General features: G+C 34.2%; 1 protein-coding gene across 8 annotated transcripts in view; it reads left to right on the top strand.

The window, feature by feature from the left end:
* The window catches only part of LOC131051009 (CDP-diacylglycerol--serine O-phosphatidyltransferase 1), a 94084-nt gene extending 80693 nt beyond the window's left edge, over positions 1–13391 (top strand). For 4 of the 8 annotated variants that reach the window (XM_057985340.2, XM_057985343.2, XM_057985341.2 and 1 more), the window contains exons 12-13: positions 4307–4395; positions 4524–4825. In XM_057985340.2, coding sequence (XP_057841323.1) covers positions 4307–4395; positions 4524–4666 — 232 coding nt within the window. In that variant the 3' untranslated portion in view covers positions 4667–4825. The other 4 variants (XM_057985345.2, XM_057985344.2, XM_057985346.2 and 1 more) reach the window with 4 other exon arrangements.
* The last annotated feature ends 2034 nt before the right edge of the window (positions 13392–15425 follow it).

Raw genomic sequence — 15425 nt, 5'->3', positions numbered from 1 at the left:
TCTCATCTTGTCTCTGTATCTGTTGATGCCACATGTTTCGTTGTTGTGCTATACTCTGATGCCTGGCTGAGGTGTCGGTATCTTGGTTTTGTCTCCAATTCGCGTTGTCTCCCTCGTAGTGGGATCCTATTTGCCTTCGTGGCAAAGGGAGGAATGACTGAGAAGGACCTGCTATTAATCTCGCAGTCCTTGCTGCCCTTCACTTTTTTGCTTATTTTATTTTTACAGTTTTGTGGAAATTATTAACAATGATCCAAAATACATATAATACTTGAAATATTAGTTATAAAATGATGTATAAGGAATATGTATAAGAACTACAAATAAAAACTTTGGCATGCTAAGTAAAGTGTAAACCGCTAAAAATTAAATACATGGCAATGATTGCATCAAACATAGAAAACAATGGGCGAAGGGGTTTGGGGGCAAAGTCATTTTCAAAATTTTATAATTTTCATAGTAAATGTCATTTTCACAATTTATCACTTTTCTTTTGCAACACCAAGTCCTTCATAATTTTGAACTTAGAAATGATATAATAAGTTGGCAAAGGACCGTGTATATGTTTATTCCAATTTTCATCTCTTGTGACATTCCTCCATTGATTACATGAAAGGGGCCTAGTAGACTTTAGGATGTGCAATTTGAGATAAGTGATTGATGTATCCATAAATGTATTCACACATCTCAATACCATTGTTGAGAATTTTGACATAGGAGGAGGATCCTATACTACATCTTCGTTTGGTTTTGAGAGTCGGTGGTCATTCAATCCAACTATCTTGGCTCTTCAAAGAATTTTGATGATCTAGAACCCCAATTGCAAGATAACAGTGAAAATATTTTTGATAGCTGTGATTCTATTAGTGTATTTTATTTTGCTTTGACAATGAAACTATATATGAGTATAAACATTATGAGATATGTAGCAATTATATGTTAATTGTGTGTGTGCGCCTTTTATTAATGTTCTATCTAATCTTATACAAATTAGAGGAAGGGCTATATTTTGATTTTGTGTTTTTGAGTTGTTTTGAGTTTAAATTTTGTGTTTTTAAGTTGTTTTGAGGTTAAATTTAGTGTTTAGAGTTAGGTTTTTAGGTTGATTGATTGAAATTTAAGACCAAAAAAGTACTCAAAGCTATTGGAATTGCCATGGATTTATCTTGGGTTCAATCTTTTGAATTTTGAATCAGCCAAATACATCCATGGATTTACATGGACAATTTTGATTTAAGAAAATTGAACCTTGGAGAATCCACGAGGTGAATTGGATGCATTTTAATTCCAATTCAAGGTGTGGGTGTTAAGGTGACACAATTGTTATTTATCTATTTTGATGATGTTAACCCTAAATAAACGTTGGATTTGACCATTAATATCATTGAATGAGAAATATTTTGTAACATTGTAAGTTCCCTAAAGAGATGGAAGAGGTGGAAGAGGTTTCAAGCTATGTTACCAGGGGACACGTCCCTTGTATTTTTTTCAGGTGTCCCCGTCTCGGGGATGTCCTGGGGATAGGGGATTCCTAGGGGACGCCCCGGGGACAGGGGACTCCTAGGGGATGTCCCCATAAATTCTGCATATTGACAATGAATTTTGACAGTGAATTTTATAAGCAATTTGACTTTGACTCTCAATTTAACACAAATTTGGCATAAGAACTCTGCTAGTTCTTATATGTTCAGGTTCTATAATGTATATGTGTATGCTTTATCCATGTTTACATATGAGTATTTTAAATTTCCCTATATATTTTAATTTTTTCCTATTTTTATATAGTCGTCCCCTAACTGTCCCCAAAATTGGCAAAAAAAATTACTGTCTCGGAAACATGTACCCCTGTCCCCGTCCCGGAAACTCTGGGTAACATAGGTTTCAAGCCCCACTGAAGCTGTATGAAGTCTTTAAGATTTCGAGAATTAGATTTTGAATGTTCAATAGAAGACACCATTACTTCACAAGCCACCATCAGTGAAGCTACGACACAACCATTTAAATAGAGATTAAATGGAATTTGTCACATCATTGAAACTTTTTGGGTAAAAAATAGAAGTGCCATAGTAATTGTGAGTGGTGTGTCAATGCATCAGGAGATACACAATTTTGTTAATAAAAGAATGCAAATTGCTAATTGCTAATTGCTAAGGATAGGTGGTGATTAAACGCTAATTTTATATTTAAATCACATAAATCATTAAAGGAAATGTAGCGAAGTAGGTGTAGGGCTCAGTTAGGAGAAAACAAATAGGGGATTTTAGGAACAGCAAGGATTATATAGGGGTCAAATTTTGTGAGGCTTTTACAAATATTGTTAAGAATTGGCTTCAGTTCCAATGTTAATTTTATCTTGGTTATTTGCTATTTTGTATCATTTCGTTGATTATTTGAGAGCCCTTCTTATCACTTGAGTTTGTAACCTTAATGAAGAACAAGGATGATCCAACATCAACATTGAGAAGCTTTGCTAGATTTTTGGGCTGCTGGCCAAGGTGGTTGTAATAGAAGAGTGGGTGAGTACCCATCCAATTGTGGAGCATTGTCCCTTGAAGCACCATCAAAACTATCCTTGATCCATCCTTGCTCAAGCCGATCACATTCTTTCAAGTACTGGCCCTAGACATGTTGCCATTTATAATGGGTTGGATCTTTTCATGTTATGATGTGATCTTGAAGTCATTTATTTTATGGTAGGGATTAGAAGTATATTTACAAGTCTTTGAGTCTTATGGCAGTTTCTATGATGTTATTTTGTGCCAACATGAGGATATGATCCCTTGAGGTTCTTATTTTTGAGGGTTGTTTTGTTCCTCTCATACCAAATATTCCACATACAAACCTCTGTAGCCAATCTGATCAAGCTTTGGAATTGCTTTGAATTTGGATTCATGGCCATTCTATACCAAATTTTTAGCAATTTATCTTTTCTTTGAGCTAATAAAGATAGTGGATACAAAACTAGATTCCTTGCTTGTTGAATTCTCTCACTAATGGGCATTGTAAGAAAAGATGTTTAATGATTTCTTTGCCTCCCATACAGTTTGAGCAAACAACAAACCCAACATCTTTTTAGAGGGCAGTAGTTGTTAAGTTTTTCATAGAATCTTGTCTATAAGAAGTGGCTGAGTTTGGACCTTTTACAGCATTCTCCATTTTTGGGTTTGTGTTTAGCTGGCTGAATATCCAGAAGCCTTGGTACACTTTCCATTGCTATTTTTCCCCTCAGTTTCATTTCTCTATTCTTGCCCAAGAGGATTCTTCTGTTGGTGAGCTTTGCTCTTAGATGTTGAGTATTTTGTGGTAATTTTGGAAGTTACTTCATAATCCAATCATGATTTTCCTTTCTGGAGGTGTGATAATCAACCAGCTACACCAGCCCATCTATTCCTCAATTACAAGCTTGAATAAAGTACTATTATCCTTTTCATTCAGGAGTGTTGGAATATTTTGAAGCATTTCTTTTTGAGCTGTAATAGCATCTAGATTGGATATTTTATTAGTGAGGATGTGTGTGAAGTACTTCTGTTTTAATTTTTTTACTGAACAATCTTTGAAGTATTTTGTTGCATGTTCCAGTATATCTCAATCTAGGAACATAATTAATTACTATTGCTGTCTTTTATGGTTGGCAATGTATTTATCTGCTGCATGTTTAAGGTAGATTTGTGGAAAAAAGCAATATTGGAGTCTCCTACAGGAGCATTACCTCTAATACAGCTCTTCTCTAGGACAGAATGGCCAATTTGGAGATTAATCTGTGCTCTTCTATGGCCATAGATTCAGTAAATTCATCTTCCCTTATCCTTCTTTGAAGGGCTGCTAATAAAGCTTCCACCTGCTCTGCTTGCCGAGAAATGTGGCCAAAGGAATTGACAATCTGGTAATGTATGCATTTTTGGAGAGGTATATCTTTTGTGGAATGATACTGTGGCTCTGACAGATACAGTTTCCACCTCTGCTCGTCAACAAATATTGCCAAAGGAATTGACAATCCAGGAGTGTATGCATCTTTGGATAGGCATTTCGTTTCTGTGGAATTACACTGGCTCTGGCAGGTTGGAATTTCTGGCCACCATTGCTAACCCTATCCTAAAATTCTGGATGTTAACCACATACTTTCAAACCTGAAGAGTGGCTTTTCCTCTGAGTAGGCATAGAGACCTTCAGTATATGCCTGCATATAAGATTTGGTAAATAATACCCTAAAAGATAAATCAATCAAATAGTTCGAACAAATGAATTTTCACTAATTATTTATTTTTCACACTGTGAACTGAAACCATAACATTTTGGATGATTGCAGAAAATCAATAAAGAAGGTGGGGACGTTTTGTTGGCTCTCTCTTGCCATCTGTATTGTGGAGCTATTAATTTGCATTAAGTTTGGACATGGTAATATTCTTTATCCGTTTATTCCATGTCTTTTCTGTTATCATTCTTTTTTAAAGGTGACCGTGCCTATACATGAGATCTTTTGAAATGGTTTGTGAGTGACTATGAACCTATTTGTGTTTGAACAGGTCTTTACCCCATGCCAATGCCTTCATGGATTTTTAAGTTTTGGGTATCCTTTGCAACTGTGCTTGTCCTCTTTCTGATAGGTTGGTCACTACAGTTGCATAAGAACTTAAGAACTATGGATAGAAAAAAGAAGCATTCGTAAACAAGCAACATAATTTGTACCTTCCCTATCCAATCACTTCATTCTCTCAGCAGGTTATAAAATGATTTTGTAAATATCTATTCTTTTACATCTTTTTGTTTTGCTAACTATTATTTATTTTAAAATAATTAATGAAATGGTCTAAAAATCTTGAACTTATTTACCTTTTTGAGTGGCTTCATTTTTTGTTTTTATTCTTTAAGAAATACACAAATTTAAGCAAGATATTAGTGGTTAGGTTGAGGCTAAGTGTGGAGATTTGGTTCACCAGATGCAACACTGGTTTTCGATCCATTTCATACAGATATCTTCATTTTTTTCTTACTGAATGTAGTAGGATACCTTTTTGTCGATCTAAGTGAGTGTAATGACAATCAGTTTGATGGATATGTGCATAACATGTGCGAACAAATTAATGCAATAGTCCCATTATCAATGAAAGACGCCTAAAGAAGCTTTAGCTGAAACGAGAGATAGGGTGGACAGATAAATACTACAAGTTTGTTTTAAGAAAATGAAAGAATCATAATATATGCCTTTTTATAATCTGTTTATTATTATTAGAGACAAAGTTTTCAGAGTCTGTAATTGAAGTATTTTTTTATCGTTTGCATTGGTTTTCTAAGAATTACAGCAACACCGAGTTTTCATTATAACAATTATCTTAACCACATGATGATTCCTCTTTTCAAGTTCATCAGATCCTCAAATAAAGCATTCCTACTTTAGATAGCAATCTTGGATCTTGGGTCATTCCAGTAAGGACGACCTCATTATTGTTGTTCTTGTCAATGGGGTCATTTTTTTGTATAGAAAAAAGGACTGAATTGCAAAAGTCAAAGATGGCAAAGATGGTAAGGCTGACTGTCCCAATGTTTAGTCTTGTGGAGTTCAAAGATTTATTTTTATATGTTTCTAGAGCAACAACTAGCTGGGTAGCAATTAACTGTGACTGACCACATGATCCCTAAAAGAAGTGTGTAATGGGCTATGCAGCCAACTATTTAGTAAGTTATTTGTTGGAACTGTAGAGGCTACCCTTGGAGACGTGGGCCTAGGTTAGGGCCTATTGCGGAAGGTAGAGACGTTATTTGTCTTGTTGAGACTCATGAACACAAAGGTTGTAAAACTCCCATGTTCGAAGGTTATTCAAAAATGACAGTGTGGAACAAAGCAGCTAGCAATGGCAAGGGTCATGGTGGGATATTGGTGTTAGTGAAAGAAAAAGAAGGGCGTCTCATTCAGCTTGAAAAAGAGGACTCCAATAAACAGTTTTTATGGTTTAAGATCTCAGAAAATTACAATTTTATTAGGATTGTAGCATGTTATTTTGCTCCGCAGGTCTCCAAAACTTACAAGAAATGTGGTCTTGACAGCAAAGACCCTTTTGCTGCCCAAAAAAAAGATATTGATGTGTTCTCTGAGCTTGGCGAGGTCCTCCTTGTGGGGGATTTCAATGCTAGAACTGCAAGTGAACAGGCTTTCATCTTTAGCTGTAAAGATGATTGTAATCCTATTTGGCTCCTAGAAGAAGAAAATCATCAATGGGAGAGAGTGTCAGAAGACACCAATGATTGCAACCAATTTGGGGAAGAGTTGCTTACTCTCTGTGGCATGTTTGACTTAATTATCTGTAATGGTCTGATTAGATGGACAAATTCCAGCAATTTCACTTGCAACACTTACAATGGGGCAAGTGTGGTTGACTACGTTGTTTGTTCGCATAGCCTATGTGAAAAAATCGAAGATATGGTGATTGGTGAACATTTATGGGACCTCAAATCATATCACAAACCGATCTATTTAAGTATTGTTTGGGCAGAAAAGAGGTATTATGTGGAAAAAAATCAACCTTCCCTACAACAACATTCAAAGGGCAAAATTTTTTTGACGCAAGAAAATGCTTGTATCTTCCAGGCTGCTTTGGAGAGACTTCTTAAATGGGATAAAAAGACATTTCATGATCTCAACAGTCATAAGTTAACAAATCTGATCCATGTGGCCCTCTCAAAATGCAAAAGAACAAAAAACAAAAAATCTGAGACAAATTGTTTCCCGATGAATGCTTGGTTTGATGAGGAATGCAAAATGGCTAGAAGAGGTTTAAGAAAGCCAAATAATAAAGAGCCAAATAATAAAGAGACTCACATCAAAGCTTACAAGCAAATTTTAAAGAAAAAGAAAGCCGATTTTATGTGTACTAGGAGGTAAGAGTTAATTTTTCTTAGCAAATATAATCCCAAACTTTTTTGGAAAGAGCTGCAATCAAAAAAGAAACAGATTGACAATAGTATCACAACCACTCAATGGTTTGATTATGCTAGGCAACTTTATGAACATGATTTGGAGGTGGCTCCCCCACCCTTGGTCAACATTTCTACTAATCCTTTCACTGTGCAAGAAATTGAATTGGGTATTAAGAAATTGGTGTTGGTAAAGCTAAAAACTTAGGTGGACTTCAAGCAGAGTTTCTCAAGTGGGGCATGAAAGTCCTTGCCCCTCATATTGCAAAAATATTCGATAACATCATTCCTCATGGGTTTCCTAAAGATTGGACTACAAGTCTTGCTATACCTCTTTTCAAAAGTGGAGATGTCAATAACCCCTCCAACTATAGGACTATAATGATCAATCATTTGTTTGCTAAGTTATTTGGCAGCATGATAGAAAATAGAATCAGCAAATGGGTAGAAGAAAATCATAAACGTGCAAAAGGCCAAGCTGGTTTCAGACCTAAACATTCCATAGTTGATCACGGTATTACTTTGAGACACATCATCGAAAAAACCTGGGAGAAAAAGGAAGATGTCTTCTATTGCTTTGTTGATTTCAAAAAAGTTTTTGACACAGTCCCATGTGACAAACTGTGGCACAGAATGGAAGAGCTTGGTATTCCGGCTCATCTTAGCGCTGTTGTTCATAGGCTTTATGAGGAGGTTAAAATGAAAATCAGAACTCCTGATGACATTTCAACTAGTTTTAGGAGTGATATTGGTGTCAAACAAGGGTGTCCTCTTTCCCCTACCTTGTTTGGCTTATACATTGACAAACTTGAAGAATGGTTAAACATGCAGAATGGTGATGGTATTCAATTGGGTGAATTTGTGATAAGGCTGCTCCTTTATGCTGATGACCTCATTTTGCTTGCTAATTCTGCCCTTGGTTTGCAAGAGCACTTATTTGCCCTTGAGCGCTTTTGCAATATTGTGGGAATGCAAGTTAATATCAGCAAGATGAAAATCATGGTTTGCTCAAGTAGAAGGAAACAAGAGCAACATAAGTTTTAGTTTGAAGGTAGCATTCTTGAAGAAGTTGCAGATTACAAATACCTTGGAATTGATTTCAACAAGAGTCTTAGTTGGGAAGGTTGCAGGAAGAAGAGAACTCTAGGCGGCTAGAGGGCACTCTATGCACTTCAAAATAGATGCAGAGAGGCTAAGCTTTGGGATTGGAAAACCATCCAAACACTTTTTAGGCTTTTGGTGTTGCCAGTTATTCTATATGGTTGTGAAGTTTGGGCCAACAGTACCTTAGATTCTCAATGGAAGCAAATTGAGAGAATTCAAAAACGTTTGATCACAAGTAAGTTCAAAATTAAAAGCACGGTCCCATATGATATCATGTTAAGTGAAACGGGTGCTGCCCCTATTGAGGCAGCTGCTATGGTGCGTCTCATTAGCTATTTAAAAAGAACCGAGCAAATGGGAGAAGATAGATGGCCTAAGGTTGTTGTCAATGACACTTTGTGCAAAAGGAAGAAGACGTGGATGAAACAAAACATCAAATGGTTGAAAAAATGGGATATTTTTTTGAACTCATGCCCCACAAACAACAAGGAGATAAAGGTCTTCGTTATGGAAAAGTTTTACAAGAAAAATTGGAGTATTGGGTTAGGAAGGAAGAAACAATACTATATTAATGAGTTCAACCCCAATTATGATCATCTTCAAAAAGTCTATATAGGGTCTAATATATCATGGAAGGCTAAAATTCTAATCGCACAGCTTAGAACCAACTCTCACCAACTTCGGTGTGAGACCGGTGGAAAAGGCCAAAAGAGATTTGGGAAGAAAGAGTTTGCCCGTTTTGTGTCAGCGGGAGCATGGAAACTGAAAAACATTTTATCTTGGAGTGTGAAGCACTTAAAGTCATCTGGGAGAAGTTTGCCAATTTCCTAACTGCCAGCACATGGTATAACCTGTTCAGCGAGGAGCATATCGTGAAGATGGGTGCTCTCATCATCAGCGTGAATAAGCAGAGATCAGACTTTAAAAAACTGATTCAGCTTGATCAGATTGTCCCATAGGCTATTCTTAGCCTCATGGACGTTAAAATTCTTTCTTCTTCTTCTTCTTCTAAAGAACACATCTCCTGATGTGCCTTTTTCCTTGACAATTGTTAAAAGTCTATACCATCATAAGTCTCAACTAATCTTTCCAAATCTCTAGAATAGCACTAACATGATTAGTGCTAACATGATTGCATCTATAATAGAATCTAGATGGTAGTTAACAATTACCATTCTTGTCACAATCTCAATTGCCAATGGAAACAATTTTCAGCAATAAATCCGTTCATTAAGGATCAATCTCATATTACAAATCCAACTTAGATCACAATCATTTTAGTCATATTCACAAATGTCAATGGAAACAATTTTTAATAAATACTTTCATCAAGGATCAATATCTCATCTTACAAATTTAACTTTCATTAGGGACGAGGGACAATTTTGTCAACATGTAGTCGTCACACGGAATATTGTAAGACCTCTGTTTTTTTATAAATGTAAAATGGACACTTAACTACAACTAAGGTTTGAAGGCATGATTATCACTCAACTTGTTAAAATAACACGTTTAGTGCGAAGTGTCCAAAAAAAGATTTTTTAAAGACTTGACCAAAACTTAATCTAAAAATCCCTAGTAGTTGAATAAAAAAATATCATCTGTAATTTAGTATAATATCGTATTTTTATTTAAAATTGATTTATATGTAACTTAAATGGACCAAATATTTATTAGTAATCATAAATGTGTGTTATCTCTAACTTTTATATCCAATACCAAAGGACCAATAGTTGAAAACAAAAAATTATGTGTTGTTATGAAAACAACATATTATCATATAAAATACAACTATATTGAACACAAAGGGACCAATCATTGAATACTAAAACCTTTGGACAATCTCTCACATCTCTCACATTTCATGGAAAAAAACAAGGTGTTCACCTTTTATATTTGTGATAAGACAAATTATTAATATTAAATACTCCAATGCATATACATTGCTATACCAATAGTTGTACAAATAAGAACAATATTTTTTCACTATGATAACAATACTTGTTTAAATGAAAATCTTATTTTATAAATGACACTTATAGTGGATAGCTATGATATTTTATTTGAAACAAAAAATGATTTATTTCACTTGTTAATAATGTATTTATGTCTTTTTTATATAACATTTATAGGTTCTCTTGTGTTCAATTATTGGTCCATTTTGACTAACATTTAGTAATTTTTTTATTTACAAGTGCTTTATTTCTTTACAATATATAGTATAAATATGTGGCAAGACTAGATATTATAAGCACAAGTGAGTGTACAACTATTCGACCCCAAACAACTACTACTTGTCCCTCTCCCCTAATATAAAGCTATTGTGCCATTAATAATGATAAGTTTTTTTTCTAGGAAACGTTATCTTACAATCTCCTTCTAAAGGATACACAACTTTCAACTACTTGTCACCATTGTGATACATCAATACACAACAAAGTCGTTGTGTCCACTACATTTTATTCAGTTATAATAGAATATTAAATAGACCTATGAATACAATTATTCAATTTATGACTTAGATCTACAAATAAAATAGCAACATTCAATGCCTATCAAGATGACTCATCATCACCTTGACACCTATATATTATTGGCAATATTGGAATTGGACTTGTTACCCATATGAATTCATAGACCTAAGAACGATACCATTTTGTTTGTCCCAAGTGAGATAGAGATACCATTTTGTTTGATGTCAAATGTCGAAACATTGCAGAATGCTTGAGGAATTATAGGGATGATGTTAGTGCCTACATTACATGCGCACAAGACTAAACCCATTGTCACCTCAACCTTTTGCAATCAAATTTCTCAAACAAAATATATTCAACAAAACATCAAACGTCAATAAAACATCACACTAACATCTTAACTACCACAATATGGGTTACTCGACTTACAAGAATCAAATAAGAACAAGTCAAATCACTTTTAATTCATTACATCATAGTCCCTAGAACAACATATACAAATAGATCTTCATTCATGGACATTAACTTCTTCGTCACAAAAGAGTAGCGGTTAAAATAATCCATACTGGATATAAATCCCATGGAATGCGATCACTAGAATTGATCCAATAGTGTAAGAGAATCAGTTCAAATTAAACCCAAACCATGACAGAGAAATAATCACGAGGGTTGTAGAGAAAGAGCCCTAAAACATAATTATCTTTTCCTATCTAAGTGCATTGTCAGCCCATAGGTGCTCTTAGATTAAGGAAGATTGAACACAACTTTTATGGATACATAGTAAAAAGGAATATTGAGCTCCAGCCTCATCGTCAAAAATCATATTTTAGGGAATGCGCATTTGAACATCTAAGCTTAACTAAAACAGAGGTGGAATCAAAATATGTAGAGTTTAGCATCTATAGAGACTTCAAGGTGTCAATAAAACCTCCAAGGAAATTTTATATCCTTATGTTTCCACCCAACTAAGTAAAAGGATTACAAATAAAACTCTAGGGTTCCAAACAAGTGTTACTATCAAAATTAACTTTATATAATACTAGGAATTTTAAGTCACTTGTGTACTATTAAAATTTGTTGGACAAGGTTTCAGATTGAGCCTAGTTGCCTTTACACAAGAAAATGGCCTAGGGTTTCAACTAATCCTCAATACCTTTATAAGCTCATTGTGAGATCAAGAAGAATAAATTCCACAAAATTGTATTCATCACAACATTCGGAATCATGTCCAAAACCAAGAATAAGGTTTTCACTTTCATACACAAGAATTGAGAGAAAATGTTGAAAACATTAGGCTTCTATTTTAATCTTTCAAAGATTGTTTAGAGAGGGAAGAGCTTCGTAGAGAGTATCAATCACTTATGACATAGAGAAGAGCTTCAGTCATTTCTAGTGCAAGCATTGAGAACTTTTAAGTCTTAACACCAACAAGAGGAACTTTGGTATAATCACACATTAAATCTACATAGTGTAGGAGACTCAAGTACTTGGCTCTATTTTTAGGCACAGTGCAATTTTCTTGTTGAAACAATTGAAATTATTTTCTATTTCGTATGGGTGGCTAACTAAGTATCTCTTTAAATTGTTCTTCAAACAACTCTTAAGTGAGGGCTTTCGAGGCATAATTATTCTAGGTACTTTGGTTTTGTCACCATAGAGAAGGTTGATCATCCAATTAAAAATAACTACATGAGCTTTTTAATTGTAGCCCAAATCTTGCAGCTCAAAGTGTATGTTTAGACCTACTACCTAGACTCAACAATATCTTTAGAATCCTTTACTATAAACTTGGGTGATGGTTTGTTTATTTGAGTATTGAATAAAGGGTGTAAGGTACACTTTGCTTTTTTTCCAGTTAAGCATTCATCATTATCCACATTCTCATAAAATGTTGGTTGGAACCAAAACTTCCTACTTATTTCCTAATCATTATTTAGATTTTCATTCTTAGCTAGTCAATTTAAACAAATCTCCTAGGTTACCTATTTGAATGTCTCCTAAAACTTTAATATTATCTTGTATTACATAGTTAGGAGGAGGAAGAGTAAGATTTCAATGTCCCCTTACATAACATATTTGATCCCTTTTGAGTTCTTACCATATGGTGTTTTTGATTCCCTACTTGAGTTCTCACCATTCCTCCAATTCATAGGAAGGTTAAGCTTTCTTCGATCTTTTCCTAGAGGAACTTGCATTTAGTTTGTGTGAATTTAAACCTTAGGAATATCAATGTTATAAACCCAATTGTCAAAACTAATTTTGACTTGCTTAATGGTTTTAAACCATTTTTCTTGCATTCGTAAGTATTGTAACAACATTGAAATTTGGTTCACAACAAAATAATTACCATTCAAGTGCCTTTTCTTTACTTTATATTTTAGTAACTACTATATTATAGCAATTATATTAACCACTATGTGATCTATCTTAATGTAAGAGAATCCTTGACTTTGTAACATTCTTGAAATAATCAAAATATATTTTTTATTTTTTATTTTCTTTGTTTTTGTAGGTTTCTCTCTTGGTGCAATGAGTTGGAGTCGTGAGTTGGAGCGTGCCTTTCTTGTGAGTGATCTCGGTGATTTCTAGATGTTTCCTTGACATGATGGGACTTGGCTCGGTGTGAATGTCACTTGAGTTCGTGTGTGATTCTTGTGTTTTTCTCTAGTTACAATCCTCAATCATGTTTCTTCATTTATGATTGAATGGAGATTTTTTTTTCTCTTTTGTGTATACTTCTCTCCTCATCTTCTTGTTGAGTGTGTAGGAGGTAAATCAATTGAGGCCATGATCTAGTTTGGCTTTAACTTATCATGTTGTAATGAAGGCCTTGGATCTCAAATTGTTGCAACATGTCTTGAGGAATTTGGGTTGTTTATAGCCCCTTAAATAAATATTGGTAAACTCTAGGGATGTGCATTGAATTAGGAGGTCGTCCCTTTCTTTAGGAGTTGTGATGTGTTTTCATGCCCTTTTGTATGTAACTATACATATCCCTATTCTCTTTATAGTCATTGATTACTCTAGGAAAAGCTTATATTTTGAACTACAAAATATTAGTATGATATTGATGTTTAGGCCTTGTGCAATATTTTAGGTTGTGTGTCATGTACTAATTATTGTCAATAAAAAATAATAAGACTTTTGAGTTCTTCCATTTTATTTACATTTCTTGCATTGTTGTGTTTTTTTTACCAAGTTGTTTGATTTGATAGTCATTCTTTGGACTCTTAAACTTTGTGCTACATTAAGTGACATTAGAGCAAAACCTTCTATATCCAAGTGAATTTATTTGTGTGTGATGTTTCCTATAGCTACACTAACAAATATTTTTAACCTATAGTCAACAATGCCATCCAAAAGCATTGGTGTTGGCTAAGTTGGTGTATATAATGTGTTTGGAAGATTGGATGAGGTCACTATACTATTAAACAAGATGTTAATGAGATCGTTAGATTTAGTTTTTTTAACAATATGACTTAGCAACTTAGAGGAGAAGCAAAGAGAAGAGGAAAGAGAGTAGTATCATGCAAAAGTGGTAGAGTGTTGATGCAACTTTTAAGATGTTGTTGAGGGTCATATCAAGGATTAGGTGAGGTGCATGGATAGAGGTATCATTTTTTTCTTAATGTTACATCTAGAGGAGTTGATTAATTGAATCATGAAGATGGAGGGGTTATTCAAGTTGAAAGACACATTTGACTCACAAAAGGTTACAATAACCTAAACAAAGTTTAAAAGCTATTCAACATTTTGATGGAAGGAGATACAATCTCAAAAAGTGAGGAATCACAATAAGAAGACCAAACACTAGGAGAAATGGTCATGGGATTGAAGGCTATGTTCCTACCAAGGACTACTCATTGGATTCACTAAATAAGCCACAGGACCTACAACACTAGAAGGTTGGTATAAAAGAGTACACTAAATAATTATACATATAACTAACATTTTCTTATTTGGGTATCATGATTTAGACTAATAAAGGTGGCAAATTATGTCAATCACATGTGACTTGGCATATATGAAGAGATGGGTATGTTGTGACTCTACACCATTAACAACACATGCCAATATGAGTTAAAGGTTGAGGTGAATCTAAATAGATGACAAAAAAAGAGTGCTAGAGGGAAAGGAAAAATGGATGGAAGAAGAGGTGGATTAAATTAGGAGAAGACTTAGCAGGGTAGTAGAGGAAGCTCTCCCAAGTTGCCCATCAGCATGCATGATAGTGTAAGCTTTAGTAAAATTTGAGGTAGGACTACATTTTAAGAAAAGAGATTTTGTCGATGCTTAGATTTATCTTGCAATAACCTACATGTAGGGAATCAAAATATGTAAAGTCTTCTAGACTTGGGAGTGATTTATCAAAAAAGTTCTAGGTGTCTATTCTAGCTTAAGCCTAAATCTATCCAAGAAAAGGGGAGGAATGTAGAAATGTAAATGACTAAAATTCAAAGGGTGATACACTAAAATAGACATTTCCCTATTAATCTCAACTAAGAGCTACAAAAATATACCTATTTTTTTATTAAACATAAAAAAATGCGTAATGACTTGCTAACACTCATATTTTTTTTAAGATAAAGGCTCACACTTAATGCTGAGTACATTTGACCCACTACACTTATATCCTAAATAGTTAAGGTTGTACATTTAAATTTATAGAAGATCAACAATCATCTTAAGCGAGTTATAGGCTTGATGATTCTTTTATACAATTTTGATAAGAATATATAGAAGATAATTTAATATCCTACTTGTATGTTGAACATGCATAATTTGTGGTGATACCTTATCATTTTTCAAATAAGGAGATTAAACCACACCATAATTATTTCAACAAAGAACACCATTAATCTAGATAGATAATTTAGTTATGAAATTGAACTAGCTTATAATCTAAATTGATTATCCAAATTCTTTATTAGGGTTCTT

This window comes from Cryptomeria japonica, chromosome 6 (assembly GCF_030272615.1).
Source record: "Cryptomeria japonica chromosome 6, Sugi_1.0, whole genome shotgun sequence".
NCBI lineage: Eukaryota > Viridiplantae > Streptophyta > Pinopsida > Cupressales > Cupressaceae > Cryptomeria > Cryptomeria japonica.
Note: the sequence above shows the minus strand (reverse complement) of the source record. Positions and strands in the feature narration are given on the sequence as shown.